This window comes from Oncorhynchus masou, chromosome 29 (assembly GCF_036934945.1).
Source record: "Oncorhynchus masou masou isolate Uvic2021 chromosome 29, UVic_Omas_1.1, whole genome shotgun sequence".
Taxonomy (NCBI): Eukaryota; Metazoa; Chordata; class Actinopteri; order Salmoniformes; family Salmonidae; genus Oncorhynchus; species Oncorhynchus masou.
Genome location: NC_088240.1, coordinates 30201208 through 30224882, shown reverse-complemented (window position 1 = coordinate 30224882; position 23675 = coordinate 30201208). Strand labels below are relative to the sequence as shown.

Sequence of the window (23675 nt, the reverse complement as noted above, 5' to 3'; positions counted from 1 at the left end):
ACAGAGATGGAGGTAGTAAACCTGGAGAGAGAGACAGAGATGGAGGTAGTAAACCTGGAGAGAGAGACAGAGATGGAGGTAGTAAACCTGGAGAGAGAGACAGAGATGGAGGTAGTAAACCTGGAGAGAGAGACAGAGATGGAGGTAGTAAACCTGGAGAGAGAGACAGAGATGGAGGTAGTAAACCTGGAGAGAGAGACAGAGATGGAGGTAGTAAACCTGGAGAGAGAGACAGAGATGGAGGTAGTAAACCTGGAGAGAGAGACAGAGATGGAGGTAGTAAATCTGGAGAGAGAGACAGAGATGGAGGTAGTAAATCTGGAGAGAGAGACAGAGATGGAGGTAGTAAACCTGGAGAGAAAGACAGAGATGGAGGTAGTAAACCTGGAGAGAGAGACAGAGATGGAGGTAGTAAACCTGGAGAGAGAGACAGAGATGGAGGTAGTAAACCTGGAGAGAGAGACAGAGATGGAGGTAGTAAACCTGGAGAGAGAGACAGAGATGGAGGTAGTAAACCTGGAGAGAGACAGAGATGGAGGTAGTAAACCTGGAGAGAGAGACAGAGATGGAGGTAGTAAACCTGGAGAGAGAGACAGAGATGGAGGTAGTAAACCTGGAGAGAGAGACAGAGATGGAGGTAGTAAACCTGGAGAGAAAGACAGAGATGGAGGTAGTAAACCTGGAGAGAGAGACAGAGATGGAGGTAGTAAACCTGGAGAGAGAGACAGAGATGGAGGTAGTAAACCTGGAGAGAGAGACAGAGATGGAGGTAGTAAACCTGGAGAGAGAGACAGAGATGGAGGTAGTAAACCTGGAGAGAGAGACAGAGATGGAGGTAGTAAACCTGGAGAGAGAGACAGAGATGGAGGTAGTAAACCTGGAGAGAGAGACAGAGATGGAGGTAGTAAACCTGGAGAGAGAGACAGAGATGGAGGTAGTAAACCTGGAGAGAGAGACAGAGATGGAGGTAGTAAACCTGGAGAGAGAGACAGAGATGGAGGTAGTAAACCTGGAGAGAGAGACAGAGATGGAGGTAGTAAACCTGGAGAGAGAGACAGAGATGGAGGTAGTAAACCTGGAGAGAGAGACAGAGATGGAGGTAGTAAACCTGGAGAGAGAGACAGAGATGGAGGTAGTAAACCTGGAGAGAGAGACAGAGATGGAGGTAGTAAACCTGGAGAGAGAGACAGAGATGGAGGTAGTAAACCTGGAGAGAGAGACAGAGATGGAGGTAGTAAACCTGGAGAGAGAGACAGAGATGGAGGTAGTAAACCTGGAGAGAGAGACAGAGATGGAGGTAGTAAACCTGGAGAGAGAGAGAGAGATGGAGGTAGTAAACCTGGAGAGAGAGACAGAGATGGAGGTAGTAAACCTGGAGAGAGAGACAGAGATGGAGGTAGTAAACCTGGAGAGAGAGACAGAGATGGAGGTAGTAAACCTGGAGAGAGAGACAGAGATGGAGGTAGTAAACCTGGAGCGCACAGATAGAAACAGGATTGTTTCTAAACAACAACAAACAACAACTGAAACGCGTACAACATTGCCTAATTTGGTATGTTTCAAAAATGGCTTAAAGGAAAACTCTACTCAAAAACTATATTTTGGTATTTTCTTCCACTGTTGGAAGTCCAACACTGTAGTCCACTGTTGATACGGTCCCTAAATGTTTTGCATGTCAGGAGTTTAAGATATTGGACTTTTAAGAAGCAATGTGTCACCCGCCACATCATCATGATGATGCAAATCATGACATGCTTCAAACCACAACAAAGAGTGTAAACAAGTCTCAGTGTGACTTATGTGCCTCCATGTCACCATCGATAAAAGGGAAGCAGTCATGGTGTCAGGAGAATGTTGCTGTCCTTGGGTTACAACTGGTGACAGCTTACAGTGATACACCATGATATGAGTTGATGTAATTTAGATCACCAGTGACTGTGAAGCAAGCAGGCAGATATTTGATGTCTGCTACTCCCTATCCATCCAGACACGCTAAACAAAGCCTTGTGTTTTAGCGTTCAAAATCAAATCAAATTGTATTTGTCACGTGCACCGAATACAAACAAGTATAGATAGACCTTACAGTGAAATACTTACTTACAAGCCCTAACCAACAATGCAGTTAACCCCCCCCCCCCAAAAAAATCTAAGAATATGAAATAAAATAAACAAAATAATTAAAGAGTAGCAGTAAAATAACAATTTATTTTATTTATTTATTTATTTCATCTTTATTTAACCAGGTAGGCAAGTTGAGAACAAGTTCTCATTTACAATTGCGACCTGGCCAGGATAAAGCAAAGCAGTTCGACACATACAACGACACAGAGTTACACATGGAGTAAAACAAACATACAGTCAATAATACAGTATCAACAAGTCTATATACGATGTGAGCAAATGAGGTGAGATAAGGGAGGTAAAGGCAAAAAAAGGCCATGGTGGCAAAGTAAATACAATATAGCAAGTAAAACACTGGAATGGTAGATTTGCAATGGAAGAATGTGCAAAGTAGAAATAAAAATAATGGGGTGCAAAGGAGCAAAATAAATAAATAAATTAAATACAGTAGGGAAAGAGGTAGTTGTTTGGGCTAAAATATAGGTGGGCTATGTAAAGGTGCAGTAATCTGTGAGCTGCTCTGACAGTTGGTGCTTAAAGCTAGTGAGGGAGATAAGTGTTTCCAGTTTCAGTGCTTTTTGTAGTTCGTTCCAGTAGCGAGGCAACATACAGGGGGTACCGGTACAGAGTCAATGTGCGGGGGGCACAGGTTAGTCGAGATAATCAAGGTAATATGTAAATGTACACTACCGTTCAAAAGTTTGGTGTCACTTAGAAATGTACTTGTTTTTAAAAGAAAATATATTTTTTTGTCCATTAAAATAACATCAAATTGATTAGAAATACAGTGTAGACACTGTTAATGTTGCATCCTGGAGTCCTGTCCTCTTGCTCAGTTGTGCCCTGGGGCCACCCGCTCCTCTTTCTATTCTGGTTAGCGCCAGTTTGCGCAGTTCTGTGAAGGGAGTAGTACACAGTGTTGTTCGAGATCTTCAGTTTCTTGGTAATTTCTCGCACGGAATAGCCTTCGTTTCTCAGGACAAGATTAGACTGACGAGTTTCAGAAGTAAGTTCTTTGTTTCTAGCCATTTTGAGCCTGTAATCGAACCCACAAATGCTGATGCTCCAGATACTCAACTAGTCTAAAGAAGGCCAGTTTTATTGCTTCTTCAACCAGGACAGTTTTCAGCTGTGCTAACATGATTGCCAGTTTTCTAATGATAAATTAGCCTTTTAAAATGATAAAAGGCTAATTGGATTAGCTAATACAATGTGCCATTGGAACACAGGAGTGATGGTTGCTGATAATGGGCCTCTGTACGCCTATGTAGATATTCACTAAAAGAAATCTGCAGTTCCCAGCTACAATAGTCATTTACAACATTAACAGTGTCTACACTGTAATTCTGATCAATTTGATATCATTTTAATGGACAAAAAAATGTGCATTTCTTTCAAAAACAAGGACATTTCTAAGTGACCCTAAACTTTTGAACAGTAGTGTATGTAGAGTTATTAAAGTGACTATGCATAGATAATAACAGAGAGTAGCAGCAGTGAGGAGGGAGGGGGGGCAATTAGTCTGGGTAACCATTTAATTAGATGTTCCTCTCTCAACATGTGTTGAACTATCCCTCCTGACAAGTAGGCTTGGGCAATATATAGTTTATTCCATATATAGGGTTATTTTTGAAATATCGATGGTATGATTTTCAATACCGTAAACACATTGTTTTATTGTAAATTGTTGAGGGCAACCCCACATCGCGAGGGCTGCGTGCTACATCACTGATGAACTGTAAGTTAAGTATAACTATAAGATGTGTCAAATGAATGATATCAAACTCAGGGCTCCAGCTATGCATTCGGTTTGCTATGGAAGTGGCTAGATGTCAACATCAAGCTTCTTGGTTACAGCAGAGATTTCTAATCCCCTCTTGGATCAAGATCCCTGTTGACAATATATATATATTTTTTTTTAAATAGTGTTAGTAAGTTTTAGAAATAGTGTTTGTCCCTTGTACTATATGCACTTCTGGTAACACTGTACACCCCGGTATGGTACAGAAATACAGAAAATATGGATACTGCCCAACCCTACTGACAAGGTTTACTCCTGGACTGTCCGACATTGCACATATTGAAGCTCATAGTGGAAAGACGCTAATTGCCTTTGTTTTGTTGTGCTCAGACAAGATGCTTCAGAAAAATTGTTCAACCCAACAAAGAACTATTTGTGAAAAAACACCCGCAGGAAATGTTGAATTTGTTCAATAAAACTGTAGCAGGGGAACATAAGGGAAATCCGTTTTGGACAGCCTCACAGACAACAACACTATTTAACTGTCTGTGTGTGGCTAGGAACCATATGTCACTCAGACTGTCTGATAGTATGACCCCATAGTGTTCTGTCTGAGTGAAGAATACATCTAGGATCGACGTTCTATTCATGAATGGACAGAGCAGTCTGCCTAACATGCTATTATGTACCTTTTGGAAGAAAACACAGCAGGGATGCTGGGCCATGGAAGGAGGTGCTTTGGCAGGGGCAGGCAAGTACTGCCCAGCCCAGTCTGCTCTCTCATTCCCCAGCCAAAGCCAGCCTCTGCTCCTACCCATCTGCCACTAGCTCAAACTCTCCCCTGGCTGTGCCAGAGACTACAGCCCTGCACCTACCCAGTCAACCCCTCTCCTCTCTGGGTAGAGAACCACAGCTAAGTCCTCTACCCAAACAGCACCAGTATCCTATTATATACGCCTCCTACACCCAGCCAAACCCTTGTCTCACTGGGTAGAGGAGCACAGTTAATGGTCCCCTACACCCGTGGTTCTCAAACCTCTCCTCAGGGACCCGCAGCCATTCCATGTATTTGATCTATTCCAGAGCGAGCACACCTGATTCAACGTGTCATCTATCATCAAACCATTGACTAGGTAAGCCAGGTGAGTTAGTTCGGGGCTATTACAAAATAGTGAAATGTCTGGGGTCCCTGAGGAGAGGTTTGAGAACCACTACCCTACCCCACCACCACCAGTATCATAATTACTATCACCCCTCTCACATCTAATTTGTTTACTGACACCTGCAATAAATGCAGCATGCATCTAAGTAGTATATTTCAAGACTCCTTTATGCCCTACAATGTCAGCTGACAAGACTGGAGCATACTGTATGCCTATCTTGCTGTGAGGTAATGTCTAAATTAAAAGCACATCAATAACAGTTGTGTCAGATTTATTGGCTAGAAGATAGTGACGCTTAAATCTCCTCTGGCATCAGATTTCATTTTGTGTATTCTCCTCTGGCTAACTGCTGGAATAATTCAATTCTTATTCCATTTGATATTATCATTATTAGGTCTATTTGTCTCCATTCTGTGCCAAGACAAGGGCATGTACTGAATGAACAAACCAGTCTGATAGATGGCTGTAATGATATCACTGACAGACAACGGCCAAAACAAATTCAGTTATTTACATTTTCCATTTTAAATATCTTGTTTACCCCTCGTTTATCTAAGATAAATACCTGATCATCTCTCAGGTCTCTAGTGGCAGTTAATGTGGTTAAAAACCCTCCCTCCCTCCCTTCCCCCCTGCCTCCCTTCCCCCTGCCTCCCTTCCCTCCTGCCTCCCTTTCCTCCTGCCTCCCTTCCTCCCTGCCTCCCTCCCTGCCTCCCTCCCTTCCCCCTTCCTCCCTGCCTCCCTCCCCTCCCTCCCTTCCTCCTTACTCCCTCCCTCCCTCCCTCCCTCCCTCCCTGCCTCCCTCCCCCCTGCCTCCCTCCCTTCCCCCTGTCTCCCTCACTCCCTCCCTCCCTGCCTCCCTCCCTCCCTCCCTCCCTGCCTGCCTCCCTCCCTGCCTCCCTACCCCCCTGCCTCCCTCACTTCCCCCTCCCTCCCTTCCTTCCCCCTCCCTTCCTTCCCCCTGCCTGCCTGCCTGCCTGCCTCCCTCCCTCCATTCCCCCCTGCGTGCCTGCATGCCTGCCTCCCTCCCTTCCCCTCTGCCTGCCTGCCTCCCTCCCTTCCCCCTGCCTCCCTTCCCCCTGCCTCCCTCCCTTCCTCCCTCCCTTCATTCCCCCTTCCACCCTTCCCCCTCCCTTCCTGCCTCCCTTCCCCCTCCCTCCCTTCCCCCTGCATCCCTCCCAATGCCTCTCCTCAGGTTGATAATGGGACTTGGCTTATAATGGTGGGGATAATGTTTAACAAAGGATAATGGGAGGTGGTTATTATTATTAATTTCCACCAGCTCTGTTCTGTTCCAGGTATGGTCTTAAAGCAGCATTTTCACCCTGACCACAAGCTGCTGGCCGACAATTAAAAGGCGCAGGCTCATTTGTCAAACGTGTCTCTGATGCACGACGCACGACGCACACACAGATACAGACACAGACAGACACAGACAGACAGACACAGACAGACACAGACAGACACAGACACACCTCTGAGCACCTGTCGCTAATTGCCCCCACAGTGTCAAATACTGCCATCCATCTAGTGGTGGGCGCATCTCAGGGGGAAGAAAAATTAGGAATGTGTGTGTGTTGGGGAGTGAGTGTTTGTTTGGCTTTCACAAAGCCCTCCCAGGAAGCAAACCACTTAGTATTTGCAACCATAACACCTGCAGCAAAAGTTCTTGAATGTCTGCTGCCTGTGGCAAGCTGCTCTCTGATGTGTGTGTGGTGTAAAGTGAGACAGAGGTGTGTTATAACTTACGTTCAGGCACAAGAGTGTGTGTGTGTGCTCTGTACTGTAACTCAGCAGCTCCATCAACACCAAATCGTCAGGCAAATGATCATTAATGGTTCCACAAAGGTCCCAGTACTATAGAGGTAAACAGGGGCATCTGCTACTGTGCTTCCCAAACACAACACATATCACAGCAAAACCCAAACAAACACATACATGGAACGCAACCCCACCCGAAGCACCGCTCTGCTCAGATCAGCTCCCCAAGCTAACCGCCAACAAACGCCAAATTAAGTCAGACGTGAGAAGGAAGCCAATCAACTGGCTAACTGAGACTCTTTAATGAGTTAGTTTCTGTTTCTCTGCCATGACATCAACATCTACTGAGGCTGCAAACCTTACCCAACCCTGATTAACCCTGGATCTATACTTAACACACAATAGTTTGTTAGATAGCTCCAGTCCACTCCAGCCTATACCAAGAACAGAACAGTTCTATGAATCAAGGCTGGAGTTATGGCCTAGTTTTCCAAATGAAAGAGTTGTGAGACTTTGGCCCTGCCTGGAAGTGCTGATTGGACCGGGCGATGAGCATATACATGTCAGCTGGATGCCGGATCCATTCCTTTTGCAGAGTCCACAGATTGGGGCCTACGGTGTGTCAGTCTATCCATCAGCTAGAGAGATGTGGCCCATTGCATTAGCATTCACTTACTCACCTCCGTCTATCACAACAACCATGGATTTAATACACTAAGAGAGATGGAGGGAAGGAGTGGATGAGGTGAGCTAAGGGGTTTGAGACGGTGGGCGTATCCCAAATTGCACCCTTTTCCCTATGTAATGGACAACTTTTGACCAGAGCTCATAGACATTTACGACACACCCTGAGACTCCTAACCCCCTCCAATACCACTAAACACAGTAATGTTTCAAGAAAGTGAGCGAACCAGACTGGAATGCAGCATAAGCAGACAGAGTAATAGACTCATTTATTCTTGTGAACATGCTTAGTAATGGGTTTCTAGTTGCTAATCTTGTTGACAGGCCTTGGAGGCAGAGCCAAAGCTATTACGACCAAACATGGGCTGTGTATTTTCATGCATACTTAATCTGAAGATACTAAGCGAGTGTATGGAGTTCACGATAAATGCTTATCCTCCAATTTGACGGCTCACCTGGTCCAAGGAGATGGTTTAGGACTGAAATGATGAGACAGGCTTATTAATGGGAGGATCTCTCCTCACACATCACTGGACGAGAGCTAGCTGTTGGTAGCCAGGCTTAGTCCAAGCCCAGCCTACCTTCAGACTGTACTGGGCCTACTCCAGACAACCTCTAACTAGAAGCCGGATACACCGTTGAGATAAGCACACTCAACTCAGACTTTCACTAAACTCATTCAGTGACGTCAATAGGAGAAAATCTGAGTTAAGCGAACAGATCTCAAGTCAGAAAACTGTCCGGGGCATTTAAGGACATCAAATATCTGACACCCCATCAGGGGTTATCTGTGGGCACATTCAGGTCAAGTCATGCTACAATGCTAAACCACATGGAAATGGTCTGCTGTTTCTGTTGCTTACCTGGCCATGGCCACTCCAAACACACAGCCGCCCACAATGGACCAGAACCCGATCCAGCCAGCATCCACCTTGAGAGACAGACAGAGAGAGAGAGAGAGAGAGAGAGAGAGAGAGAGAGAGACAGAGAGACAGAGAGACAGAGAGACAGAGAGACAGAGAGACAGAGAGAGAGAGAGATATGGATACAAAAGGAGAGATCAAGAGAGAATGAGGGTATTGACAGAGAACGAGATAGCAAGGAAGAGAGTGTGGAAGCGAGAACGAGAGACAGAAAGAGAGTAGCATTATTCCATGTTCAGCATGCCAAACACGGCTCAGGAGACCGAGGCTAAACAGAGAGCAGGCACTGTGTCTGAAGACTGGGGAAAACGGTCAATCAAGCCCAGGGTAAATTGCAACCCTGTATTCTGGTAGTGGTGGGAGTCAACGGCTGGTGGTGTCAATGTGATGATTCATCACAGACAAACGCCTGCTCTGACAGATGGAGAAGAAAAAACAAACATTATGACCAGGGTCTTGTTCTGTAGGGAGAAAACAGAGTAAAGCAGGGAAACACTACCACAACTTGCCCAATAGGAAGAGAGAAGTTAGATTTGTGTTGCAAAATGTTTTTCTACAGTGTTCCCTCCTGAACTAGACCCAGGGTCTACTGCTGCAGCATCAGCATGAGAGACTGACTGCATCACAGATGGAGGCCAATGTGTCACCCACACACAACACAAACGCTCTCACACACACAAACACACACACCTCTCTGGGGAAGCTGAGTGCCAATGAAGGTGTGCTGGGGTTCACATCAATCTACCTTAAACTATAACTCAGGCAGAAAAAAAAGAGGAGCCACGTTGAAAGAGGCCAGATGCGAGTATAAACAAGATGAGACCAGCATGTGAATAAAGCATCGTGTACAGAAGAGATCCGTGGTCTAGGGGCCTTTTCTGAAACTTTCTTGAAAAGGAACAAAGGTTGTGAAGCTGAATGCAAATCGTTCTGCATGCTATTTAAGTGTCAGGGAAGAGATCATAGCAGTGTGTGTGTGTGTGTGTGTGTGTGTGTGTGTGTGTGTGTGTGTGTGTGTGTGTGTGTGTGTGTGTGTGTGTGTGTGTGTGTGTGTGTGTGTGTGTGTGTGTGGTTAATTAACTGCAATATGCTCAGTCCTAGATGCAGCCGTACAGGCATGATTTGTCCGTGCTCAGCTTAATAATCATGCGCGTTGTTACTACTGTGTCAATAACCAGGAAATGGTTTCCGTGCCGAAGTTATGTACGGTGTGGAAGCCAGGGCTTCAGGCTCCTGGCACATTCACTTATTTGTCTTTCTTCAATTTTCTCTTGTTTCTGAGCCTTTTAAGCCAGTAATCATGGCACTTACCCGTGGGTGTCGCACAACACGATGGCATTGCCATGCTAATTCATTCAGAGGTAACCACGGATAGCATCAAAAGACACCACGGAAGTTAGTTGGTACACTGTCTGCCTGCCTGCCTGCCTGCCTGTCTGGAAGCATAACCAACCACCACTCTGACTGGGCCCATAGCCACAAAGCATTTAAGAGTAGGAGTGCTAATCTAGGATCAGGTTTCCTCTCGTATACATTATTATTTAAAAGTCAAAATCGATCCTAGCTTAACACTCCTTCTCTGAGATGCATAAAGGTTACGGTTCACCGTCTGTCTGGAGGCAGCAGAATTAACCACCACAGCTAGATGTAACTCTAGATCAGGAAAAGTACCAGGAGTTCACAACAGTGACTTTCTCAGTGCAGAAAGCCTCTCTGTAATCAGAAAGCTGAAGCCACTGCTGTGCTTTCAGGTGAAGTATCAACTTTCAAAGCGTTTTTTTCTGCGTAGCGACTTAATGTTTATTCTCCATTAACGGAGCAATTACATATGAGTGATTAACACAGTGTGGGACCTTGTTCTTAAAGCGATGTTAATTACATACAGCGACACAGAGCTACGTGCCTCAGGACACGGTCTTGCCAAGCACTGGGCTGGGTGTCTGGAGGGAGGGAGGGCTCCTGCAGAGTTCAGACAATAGTCCAGGTTTACCTCGGCCTCATCTCCTCCACCCTCCCCAAGTCACGTTCCAAACTCCAGTCCCTTCAACCATCACATCCCCTCCACCTGTCCCCAGCATACTACTCTCTCATGACATATCCCCAGCTGCTGCCCCATTCTTGTCTATTATTTATAGGATCACTTCCCCGTGGGGAGAGGAGACACCGGTTGTGTCCCAAATAGCACCCTATTCCGTACATAGGCCTCTGGTAAAAATTAGTGCACTATGGAAATAGGGTGCCATTTGGGATGCACCCACCGTGTGGAGAGGGACGCTATGGGATGTCACAGAATGCATTCTGTCAGCAGGAAGAAAGGGTCACCTTAGAGACACTGCAAACGGCCACTATCAGCTAGGCAGTGTGGTGGTTGACACTGTTATTGCCACTGGTGGGTGAACCACCTTAGGTTGGACAGCTACAAAATGAACAGGAAATAATCTCAGAAGGCTGGGAGGAAGGTTGGGACTGTAGAGGTGAGGGTTTGTGTGTTCTGGGAAAGACAGGATGAAGCAGGGGTGAAAAACAAAGTATACACCTTCACAGATTTTCTTTGTATAAAAAAAAAATGCACTGACTGCTTTGTCTGCACACACACACCCCTCCCCTGTGGGTGGATGTACTACATGGCGGAAGATTGAAACCAGTGTTTGATATCTGCAGAACAGAGCCTGTTAATGGGAATGCAGAGAACAGCACGGCCGCTGCAATGGCTGGAGGGAGACGGCAGCAGTAAGATTGGCAAGTGGCATTTGAGTGGAGAAGTGGAGAGCAGCTGGGAGGTGATTGGAAGGCAGTGAAGGGGGACGAGGGGCTAAAGCAGCGCCTCTGTATTGATCGCCTCGCTGCAGAGAGAGAGAGAGAGAGAGAGAGAGAGAGAGAGAGGAGAGAGAGAGAGAGAGAGAGAGGAGAGAGAGAGAGAGAGAGAGAAGTGTCTGGGATGACAGTGGGACCGCGCAGCGTGTAGTGTAGAGGGAAAGAGAGTGTGTGTGTGTGTATCACATCACCCACTTTGTCAGCACTGTTTTCCTCTTGATCCCTGACCTAAATATGTTTAGTATGTGTGTCAGACTGTCACATCCATAGAGATATCATTTCACACCTTATATCTACCCTCATTGTATTCCTCAATGAATGTTGCTGCTGATAGCATCTTATCAGAATATGGTCATGGTTTGTTGGTGCCAAGGCACCTTGCAGGCTGTATGGGATCGTACGTTAGGTAGGCTAATGTGTTTTACAGTAGTGTGTGGTTTGTAATGTGAAACTCTAAAATCAAGATCAAACATAAAACATACTGAAAGTCAAACTTACACTCCTTACATTCTGAGGAGTGAATACTGCCGTAGTGATGCATTGTAACAACTCTGTTTCTAAGTTTTGAGCCTGGGAAAAACTCTGTACAGAGTTTAGGTAAGGCAGCATCTTTGTGACACCATCTTTAGACAGCCAGATAAAGGCAACTTGGAATAGAAAAGTTCCTTAACATTTCCTTTTGACGACAAATGAAACTGTAAGACATAAAGAGTGTAAAGAATTGATGATACTCCCTGTGGGTTCTGACAGAAAGATAGCGAAGCGAAGGTGTGTGCGTTATCCCACAGCTTTGTGATTTCTTCTCAAGTACCTGTCTGATGGTAACCTTGAAAAGAAGCCTCTTTTGTCTCCTTTGAGCCACTGCGATCGTGTTAAAAGTAGAGGGTGCTCTGCTCTGTATCCCAACATCTCTCCTCTCGTTCTCTCTCATCCTGGATCTCTGATGCTAATCCTGTACCGTTGAAGGGTCTGAGATGCAGCCGGTCTAATTAAGCTAAGAATCTAAAGTGTTAAGTGCCTCGCTTTCTTGACATGCTCCACATTTCCCCATATGCAAATCATGTGCTGTGGATTCCAACCATGTTTTATTAGACCCTTAAAAAGTTAGCTACACTTAGAGAAGACGATGGTCCGATAGGAGAGAGAAGAGGACGGACCAACCAACCAAACAAGCCTATGCGGAATGGAGGATAGTTTTAAAAACTTGTAATTAGGTATTTTTTGAGGGTGGGTTTTGAAGTTCAAAGTGGTATTCATAAGGGCCTGCTGCTTTTTAATGAGTCCAGGATGGGAAACTAAAAAGGAATTTGTGAAGAAGATATTTTGAGTTGCCATGCTGGGCTCGAAGTTATGTCAATACTGTATGGCATGGGCCACTGGGGTTAATTATGAGTCAACATCCATTTCCGTCTGGGAAATTACAGAGTCTGAATCCCAAATGGCATCCTACTCCCCAGATAGTGCACTATGTATGGAATACAGTGTTATTTGGCATGTAAACGTTCACCTCAGCAAGGGAAATTACACCTCACCCAAAAGGTACCACATCACAGGCGCTTTTAGAACGATGGGGATGATTTCAGGAAGGCTAGCAGTCCCGTTTCAGTGCTTCAATAGGTGAGCGCCAACACTGAAAGCTTTTCATTGTGTGTTGTACCAGAGCAGATCATTTGGAGGAGATTGGAAGCAGATGTTATAAATACTCTGTTGTAATAAATGCCCTTTGTAATGATCAGTTTGAACATGTCTAAATTGTCTTCTAGAACTGCTATTACTGTACTACCATTCAGAGTGAATAAAGTGAGTAATGCTAGGATAATTGGGAACAGACAATCTGTGTCTTTGGTATGTTCTAAACTCAGCAGACATGTTATGGGTGTTGGGTCAGGTGTGTGTTCCTTACCTGGCTGACTCTGGCAGGGGTGAGGATCATGTCCAGAACTCCTGACCAGCCTGCCACCACCCCTGTAGGCACCGCGTAGGCCAATGCTATCATCAGGAACCGGAAGTTACTGGAGGGAAAGAGAGAGAAACAAAGGCTTTTAGCAGCAAGTCCTACAGTATCCCTACCTAGCAAACTTCCTTCTCTCTGGTTGACAGTGTCTGGAGACCTGCCACCAGACAACCTCTTGCTTTCCTATCCTGTCAGCCCACACCACACAGCATCTCTTATTGTCAGGGAGGATCGATCCCACCTCAGTGTAGTGACAGAGAGATAAACACCTGGTCAGGAACCAGGAAGAGAACAGCTGCCTGGCAGGCTGGCAGGGCTAGGCTGGAGGTGACACCATGATGAGGTTTGAATACAGGGGAGAACAACAGCTATGAAATGAGATTGAGATGAAGAACCAAGATCCTTTGATGAGGTGACACCAACTACACACAGACGCGCTAAACTGATGAATCAGCCGAGGCTCAAAACAATAGAATTAACTGATCTACTTAATCATGTATTTATTCATATTAATGGGTTTGGCAATAGTAGCATGTCCACAAATAAAGTAATTTCACATCTGAGATGATGATCCGAGACAATGATTCCCTCCGATTGTTCTGTGAATCAAAAGATCCCTGGAAGGAAGGTCATTCCAAAGTCAAAAACTATTTAGCTCCATCTAATGCCCCATCTAACGTCCCCCACAGGCATACTTTCCCAGACCAGATAGCGGCATTATCGCTTTTGCTTTCAAGTAGATTAAGCCAACCCCATTTAAATCAATTCCCCAGCCCAGATTCCTCTGTGGGTCTACAAACGACACATTTACCACCTGCTGTAAACAGTTTGTTGATGGTTATGAGAACGTTCTAGGTTTATGCTCTGCCATTGAGACATTAAGAGGGTGTATCGGGTAGAACCAAGGCATCGTTCAAACAAGGGAACTAAGTGAGATGCCTACAATTATGGAACAAAAGCTACATTTGTGTGGTCTCTGGCCAAGTAACAGTCTGAGATGAGAGATCAGGAGTAAATCTAATATAAATATTTGGAGTTGGTCATATCAATGTTGACTTTGGCCAGGTCTGTCAGTCTTTGTAAACACTGACAAACCACTAAGAGGTGGGTTATTCTCAAGCATGAATTTTACAAGATGCTAATCAAGATCATGACCACGATGCTGGTTGTTTGTCCATCAATGTGCTCCATGAATCTGTATCTCTGTGGAGGTTCTCTTCAAGGAGAATGAAACTGCAAAATTGCTGTCTAAAGTGCCAGAGGAATACATTGATGTCATATAGTGCTATGCAGCAACTTGGGACAAGTTTCCTCCTCAACTTAGTTTGAAACAAAACAATAGACTTTCAAGTCTCAGTCTATGTAGCTGTGAACTAGATTTTCCTCAGAGTTGCTTTTCATGCCCTCTCCCTCCCTGAGGATGAGGAACGCCTTAAGCATTCGCCAGATGTCCCTCTGAGATACATACAGGACGCAGCCGGCATATCAATGGATGTCATGAACAAATGCATGAGTAAACGCCAGCCGTCCATCCTCAACAGAAGCGAGGAAAACAAACAGTCCTGAGAGAGAGAGAGAGAGAGAGAGAGAGAGAGAGAGAGAGATTTCCCCTTCTATGACGGCTGCTGTCACTGTCAGACCAGAAGGCTGGAGATTTAATGGTGCTGTTAGAGAGGGGTGAAGTGATGGTCCTCAAATTAAATCAGCGACATGGCAGAAACAGGGTTTTGGGGCGGAGGCGGCAGTGATGAGAACAAGGTGTTATGGATGATTGTAATTGGGCAGAGAGTGATTGGAGGGGTGCCAGACAGACAGTGTTAGCAGCTAGTTGAGACGGAGGGTTGGGGGGGGGGCTCCTCTGTTAGGGGGAGTCTTCTCTCTGTGTTCAGATACACAGACACACAGACACAGACACACACTCCTGGCTACACAGTCCTGGTGATTGGCGAGACACTCGTATAAATGCTAATAAAGCATGATGGGCTGGCACCACTCTTAACTCTCTCAGCTGATTACCTCAGTCTGTGCTGAGATGGAACTGGGATAAACAAACTCTGAGGAGACAGACAGACAGGAAAACAGACTAGGGGATGTATTGTATGTATCAACTAGAGGTCGACCGATTAGGATTTTTCAACGCCGATACCGATACCGATTATTGGGGGGGCAAAAGGCAGATACCGATTAATCGGTCGATTTTCTTATTTTATTTGTAATAATGACAATTACAACAATACTGAATGAACACTTATTTTAACTTAATACACTGCTCAAAAAAATAAAGGGAACACTAAAATAACACATCCAAGATCTGAATGAATGGAATATTCTTATTAAATGCTTTTTTCTTTACATAGTTGAATGTGCTGACAACAAAATCACACAAAAATTATCAATGGAAATCAAATTTATCAAACCATGGAGGTCTGGATTTGGAGTCACACTCAAAATTAAAGTGGAAAACCACACTACAGGCTGATCCAACTTTGATGTAATGTCCTTAAAACAAGTCAAAATGAGGCTCAGTAGTTTGTGTGGCCTCCACGTGCCTGTATGACCTCCCTACAATGCCTGGGCATGCTCCTGATGAGGTGGTGGATGGTCTCCTGAGGGATCTCCTCCCAGGCCTGGACTAAAGCATCCGCAACTCCTGGACAGTCTGTGGTGCAACGTTGCGTTGGTGGATGGAGCGAGACATGATGTCCCAGATGTGCTGAATTAGATTCAGGTCTGGGGAATGGGCGGGCCAGTCCATAGCATCAATGCCTTCCTCTTGCAGGAACTGCTGACACACTCCAGCCACATGAGGTCTAGCATTGTCTTGCATTAGGAGGAACCCAGGGCCAACCGCACCAGCATATGGTCTCACAAGGGGTCTGAGGATCTCATCTCGGTACCTAATGGCAGTCAGGCTACCTCTGGCGAGCACATGGAGTGCTGTGCGGCCCCCCAAAGAAATGCCAACACACACCATGACTGACTCACCGCCAAACCAGTCATGCTGGAGGATGTTGCAGGCAGCAGAACGTTCTCCATGGCGTCTCCAGACTGTCACGTCTGTCACATGTGCTCATTGTGAACCTGCTTTCATCTGTGAAGAGCACAGGGCTCCAGTGGGGAATTTGCCAATCTTGGTGTTCTCTGGCAAATGCCAAACATCCTGCACGGTGTTGGGCTGTAAGCACAACCCCCACCTGTGGACGTCGGGCCCTCATACCACCCTCGTGGAGTCTGTTTCTGACCGTTTGAGCAGACACATGCACATTTGTGGCCTGCTGGAGGTCATTTTGCAGGGCTCTGGCAGTGCTCCTCCTGCTCCTCCTTGCACAAAGGCAGAGGTAGCGGTCCTGCTACTGGGTTGTTGCCCTCCTACGGCCTCCTCCATGTCTCCTGATGTACTGGCCTGTCTCCTGATAGCGCCTCCATTCTCTGGACACTACGCTGACAGACCCAGCAAACCTTCTTGCCACAGCTCACATTGATGTGCCATCCTGGATGAACTGCACTACCTGAGCCACTTGTGTGGGTTGTAGACTCCGTCTCATGCTACCACTAGAGTGAAAGCACCGCCAGCATTCAAAAGTGACCAAAACATCAGCCAGGAAGCATAGGAACTGAGAAGTGTTCTGTGAACCACTCCTTTATCGGGGGTGTCTTGCTAATTGCAGAGCAAGGGGAACAACCACTCCAAGTCTCAGAGCGAGTGACATTTGAAACGCTATTAGCGCGCACCCCGCTAACTAGCTAGCCATTTCACATCGGTTACACCAGCCTCATCTCAGGAGTTGATAGGCTTGAAGTCATAAACAGCGCATTGCTTGACACACAACAAAAAGCTGCTGGCAAAACGCACAAAAGTGATGTTTCTTGTATGCTCAGTCAGATTATATGCCACGCAGGACATGCTAGATAAACTGGTAATATCATCAACCATGTGTAGTTAACTAGTGATTATGATTGATTGATTGATTGTTTTTAATAAGATAAGTTTAATGCTAGCTAGCAACTTACCTTGGCTTACTGCATGCGCGTAACAGGCAGTCTCCTTGTGGAGTGCAACGAGAGGCAGGTGATTGGATCACCCGAGCTGACAAGGTGAAAATCGGTCGTTCTGCCCCTGAACGAGGCAGTTAACCCACCGTTCCTAGGCCGTCATTGAAAATAAGAATGTCTTCTTAACTGACTTGCCTAGTTAAATAAAGATTATATAAAGGTGTACAGAAAATACAAATTTAAAAAAAGGCCAAATCAGGGCCCAAAAATACCGATTTCCGATTGTTATGAAAACTTGAAATCGTCCCTAATTAATCAGCCCATTCCGATTAATCGGTCGACCTCTAGAATCAACAGTAGGATTGCTGAGGATCAGGTCACCCCTGTCCATTCATTACAATCAATGAGGCAAAACTGATCCTGGATTGGCACTCCTACTCCTATCCACTGGAAGAGAGTGTACCCCAGTACCCTGTCCTGTGGTACTTGGGCTTGGAGGAGTCTAGACGAGAGAGAGTGTTATAGACTCATAAAAGTGACTTGCCCTCTCTCTCCAGCTACCAGCTGCTACTGTATTATTAACCTTGCTGTGATGGTGGCCGGCGGGAAATCAATATACTTGCACCTTTTTCCGGCTCACAGTTTATTTAGATTACTCTATAGTAAGGTTTTGTCCCAAATGGCACCCTATTCTCTATGTAGTGCACTATAGCCCATAGGGCTCTGGTCAAAAGTGGTGCACTATATAGGGAATAGGGTGCTATTTGGGACCCAGCCTAAGTAAGCACAGCACAGGGCAATGCGCCGGAGGGTGAAATATTCTGGTGAGCCACGAAGCCAGCAGCATCATCAGCTAAGTGCCATTTGTCCTTGGCAGGTCTTGGCTGGAGTTCAATGCATCAGAATGAGCAGGATAGAACCTTCCTAGGCAAAATGACTCATACAATTCACTCAGACAGCTGTGCCAGTTCCTTTCCATAGCTTTAAAATCCTCTATATTTATGACATCAACCAACTTCAATTCTGTCTGTTTGTATTTACATTAAAAAAACAAATATACTCCCTGTTTCTTTTCAAATTGCTATTCACATTTAATACTCAGGTCCACCACTACTCCACTAGAACTGACACCGATCTCCACACCTCTTTTTCCCGTAGAAGACTAGGCCAATTTTCCATCTCCTACAGAGGTCCATCTCCTACAGAGGTCCATCTCCCACAGAGGTCCATCTCCTACAGAGGCCCATCTCCTACAGAGGCCCATCTCCCACAGAGGTCCATCTCCTACAGAGGCCCATCTCCCACAGAGGTCCATCTCCCACAGAGGTTTTTGGAACAGTTTCCTGGAACACCTCAAGCACTGCAACTCTATGTACTGTACTTGAATTTTCTTTTGACTTCTTTACCCGTTTGTTCATCATCTATTTTGCTACTTATTTTTGTATGGTTTTGTTTTCTAAACATTGAAAGGGAGGTGTCTACAAGTCCGTCTGGGTTTCTTACCTCCCCTGCATATTCTTTTAGATTGCCTTTTAAACCTTCATCCTTTTGTTTTGTATTTTCTTGTGTAAATAAATCATTTGTAAATAATTATAGTGGGACCATTAGCAATACTAATGCTGCTAACTAACGTCATTACTATTCCAAGAGTAGTTGTCAGGTAGTACTGAGAACTTTTCTACATATGTGGAGAGCTGGGCTGTGTCCCAAATGACGAAGGTTGGCATTTATTGTCCAGACTCGTGTACTGGAGGCAGCTCTGCAGAGTGGTCCCTAGCTGGCACAGCCACTGTTATAAAATCAGATTTTAAACCAAACCATCACCTAACCCTAAATTAAGACCAAAAAGCTAATTTTGGTTTCATGAATTTCTATAATTTCAACTTTGATTTTGCAGCGGGACAATCTAGCAGAACTCGCTCAGTTCTGCCTCCAGGGCAAGAATCTTGACAAATGAAAAGACAGCCATCGTGGTCTCCCAGAAGCTTGGTTGGTGCGTAAAACCCAAAATTCATGACAAACGTCAACCTGCCCAAACGGCACCGTATTCCCTATTAGTGCGTTACTTTAGACCAGAGGTCTTTAGACCCAAATGTGGTGCCATTTGGGACACACCCCTGCTCTGTGTTGTGATGAGGCTCTTCATCTGACCTGAACAGTAACCTATCAAGCTCCAGATCATTAACTATGGTTCAAACTCTCTCACCAACAGGAGTGGAAGAAAGGGCAAAAGTGGTGGCTTAGAATACAGCTCGAGACCTAGCTAACTCTGGGAAACACTGGTACAACAGAAGTGGAAAGTCTGGCTTAGAAGGAAGGATACAAGTCAAGACATAGCTAACTCTGGGAAACACTGGTACAACAGAAGTGGAAAGTCTGGCTTAGAAGGAAGGATACAACTCAAGACCTAGCTAACTCTGGGAAACACTGGTACAACAGAAGTGGAAAGTCTGGCTTAGAAGGAAGGATACAACTCAAGACCTAGCTAACTCTGGGAAACACTGGTACAACAGAAGTGGAAAGTCTGGCTTAGAAGGAAGGATACAACTCAAGACCTAGCTAACTCTGGGAAACACTGGTACAACAGAAGTGGAAAGTCTGGCTTAGAAGGAAGGATACAACTCAAGACCTAGCTAACTCTGGGAAACACTGGTACAACAGAAGTGGAAAGTCTGGCTTAGAAGGAAGGATACAACTCAAGACCTAGCTAACTCTGGGAAACACTGATACAACAGAAGTGGAATAGCTGGCTTAGAATGAAGGATACAAGTCAAGACCTTGCTAACTCTGGGAATCACTGGTACAACAGAAGTGGAAAGTCTGGCTTAGAAGGAAGGATACAACTCAAGACCTAGCTAACTCTGGGAAACACTGGTACAACAGAAGTGGAAAGTCTGGCTTAGAATGAAGGATACAACTCAAGACCTAGCTAACTCTGGGAAACACTGGTACAACAGAAGTGGAAAGGCTGGCTTAGAAGGAAGGATACAACTCAAGACCTAGCTAACTTCAGAAAACAGAATGTTGCTGCTAACCCAAGTTTATCTTTCTTTGAAGAGTGGAACTTACACACATAAGGCCCAGCTTTTATTTTTTTCCCTTCCGTCTACAATTCTCAGCCAGACAGCTACTGATGCTGCTTGAGTGTGAAATAGGTCAGACTGGCCACTGGAAGGCTGCCTATCAGTGGGACTCCAGATGTGTGTGTGTGTATGCATGCGTGCATCGGACAGTGTCTTCATTGGGTTTATGTCAGCTTGACTGGTATTATCCCTCTCTTGAAGCTGTGTGCTTTACAGGGAGTTTGTTATTGTTAATCAGAGAGAGTCAGTGAGAACTAGAGAGAGAGTCAGTGAGAACTAGAGAGAGAGTCAGTGAGAACTAGAGAGAGAGAGAGAGAGAGAGAGAGAGATAAAGTGAGTGAGTGAGCAAGTGATAGACAGAGGGAGAGAGATAAAGTGAGTGAGTGAGCAAGTGATAGACAAGGACAGAGTGAGAGAGAATGAGAAAAATAAAAAGAATAAGAGAGATAGAGAGGAAGAGAGAGAAAAAGAAAGAGTGCTCCGTCTGGCTGGGGGGGTGGACTGTAGGGAGTTCAACCAGCCTGCTCACTGGTGGTCTGTCCACAGCCCAGCGCGTGATCCCCGGCCCACAGACAGTGCATTCTGAATGCAGGCTGTATGAGCATGTTACATGACCATGGCCTCCAGAAAACCCTGGCTATGTGAGCATGTTACATGACCATGGCCTCCAGAGAACCCTGGCTATGTGTGGATGAGGAGAAGAGGATGATGATGATGATCTATTTATTCAGCAGGGCCAGGGGAATGCCAGTGCCATCTTATGACTGTGTAATTAATCTAGGGGGAGAGAGGATGTCTTTGATGCACATTAACCAGCAGGCCCAACAGATGGCGCATGGCAGAGGAACAAGACCCCTTCATTTAATTTCTCCATACCCACTAATCAAACAGACCCATTCATTCCTTCCTCATCTCAAAGTTAAAACAGGACAGGGCATGTTGAGAAGCGACCGAGGACACCCCAGGCCCTTTTGTGACAGTTGTGATGAATCATTTTAATCATTTTAAGGTCTAATAAAAAAATGACCACTTAAGGTGTGTGATGATGGCAAAGGACCCGACAGTACATACCTGAGTAGTTTGCAGATGCTGCTCCTGTAGCTGAGTCTCTGACTGGCAGCAGCCACACTGGGAGGCATGGGGGGTCGGGAGGGGAAGTAGAGCAGCACCGCAGCAAACAGCATTGTCACCACACCAAACTCTTTATGTCAGGAGGGACACAGAGACACAGGAAAAGACAGATCAGTAGCTTATTAACACAGTCAAATAGAAGGGTTATTATTAGTTTACTACCTACCTGAACTCAGTTAATGTGTCACCAAAACCATTCCACCCAGAATCACATGTCTCTGATTCCACCCTACTTTGAGATAGTACTGTGTAGGACTGGCAGAGCACAGAACCTGAGGCCTTCAGAAACTATTCACACCTCTTAACCTTTTACACATTTTATTGTGTTACAGCCTACACACAATACCCAATAAAGTCAAAGTAAAATTATGTTTTTAGAAATGTTTAAAAAATGAAAAGCTGAAATGTCTTGAATCAATAAGAATTCAGCCCCTTTGTTATGGCAAGCTTAAATAAGTTCAGGAGTATAAATGTGCTTATCATGTCACATAATAAGGCTCGCTTCGAGGCAAGTAACACTGAAACATGCATAAGAGCATCAGCTGTTCCAGACGACTGTGTGATCACGATCTCCGCAGCCGATGTGAGTAAGACCATAAAACAGGTCAATATTCACAAGGCCGCAGGGCCAGACGTATTACCAGGACGTGTACTCTGAGCTGAACAACTGGAAAGTGTTTTCACTGACATTTTCAACCTCTTCCTGTCTGAGTATGTAATACCAACATGTTTCAAGCAGACCATCATAGTCCCTGTGCCAAAGAACACTAAGGTAACCTGCCTAAATTACTACCGACACGTAGCACTCAGGTCTGTAGCCATGAAATGCTTTGAAAGGCTGGTAATGGCTAACATCAACACCATTATCCCAGAAACCCTAACACACTCCAATTTGCATACCAACCCAAAAGATCCACAGATGATGCAATCTCTATTGCACTCCATACTGCCCTTTCCCACCTGGACAAAAGGAACACCTACGTGAGAATGTTATTCATTGACAGCTCAGCATTCAACACCATAGTGCCCTCAAAGCTCATCACTAAACTAAGGACCCTGGGACTAAACACCTCCCTCTGCAACCAGATCCTGGACTTCCTGACGGGCCACCCCCAAGTGGTAAGGGTAGGTAACAACACAACTGCCACGCTGATCTTCAACACGGGAGCCCCTCAGGGGTGCGTGCTCAGTCCCCTCCTGTACTCCCTGTTCACTCATGACTGCACGACTCCAACACCATCATTAAGTTTGCCGATGACACAACACCGGTAGGCCTGATCACCGACAACGATGAGACAGCCTATAGGGAGGTCAGAGACCTGACTGTGTGGTTCAAGGAAAACAACTTCTCCCTCAACGTGATCAAGACAAAGGAGATGATTGTGGACAACAGGAAAAGGAGGACAGAGCACGCCCCCATTCTCATCGACGAGGATGTAGTGGAGCAGGTTGGCGTCCACATCACCAACAAACTAACATGGTCCAAACACACCAAGACAGTCGTGAAGAGGGCACAGCAATGCCCATTCCCCCTCAGAAGACTGAAAAGATTTGGCATGGGTCCTTAGATCCTCAAAAGGTTTAACAGCTGCACCATCGAGAGCATCCTGATGGGTTGCATCACTGCCAGGTATGGCAACTGCTTGGCCTCCAACCACAAGGCACTACAGAGGGTAGTGCATACGGCCCAGTACATCACTGGGGCCAAGCTTCCTGCCATCCAGGACCTACATACCAGGCGGTGTCAGAGGAAGGCCCTATAAATTGTCAAAGGCTCCAGCCACCCTAGTCATAGACTGTTCTCTCTGCTACCACACAGCAAGCGGTACCGGAGCGCCATGTCTAGGTCCAAGAGGCTTCGAAACAGCTTCTAGCCCCAAGCCATAAGACTCCTGAACATCTAATCAAATGGCTATCCAGGCTATTTGTTATTTTTAGCTCTTACTTTTTGGGGTGGGGAATTTTCTTAAAACTGCATTGTTGGTTAAGGGCTTGTAAGTAAGCATTTCACTGTAAAGTCTACACCTGTTGTATTCGGCGCATGTCACAAATACTATTTGATTTGAATTCTAAAAACATGTTTTCACAACGTCATTATGGGGTACTGTGCGTAGAAAGGTGGGGGGGGATATATTTAATCAATTTTGAATTCAGGCTGTAACAACAAAATGTGGAATAAATCAAGGGGTATGAACACTTCCTGAAGGCACTGTAGAGTTCCAGGCGTGCTCTATTGCAGATGCCCAGATCAGTCAATTAAGAGACAAGCGGCTTATCAGAGAGCTGGGCCTGGGACTACATCACTCA

At 45.5% G+C, this 23675-nt stretch overlaps 1 protein-coding gene across 1 annotated transcript in view; it reads right to left on the bottom strand.

The window, feature by feature from the left end:
* Positions 1–23675, bottom strand: part of slc49a4 (solute carrier family 49 member 4) — a 69557-nt gene that overhangs the window by 17258 nt on the left and 28624 nt on the right. The window contains exons 4-6 of the mRNA XM_064944473.1: positions 21309–21438; positions 13111–13219; positions 8334–8401 (exon numbers count right to left, since the gene is read on the bottom strand). Of these exons, the coding sequence (XP_064800545.1) occupies positions 8334–8401; positions 13111–13219; positions 21309–21438 (307 nt within the window). The remainder of the gene's footprint in view (positions 1–8333; positions 8402–13110; positions 13220–21308; positions 21439–23675) is intronic.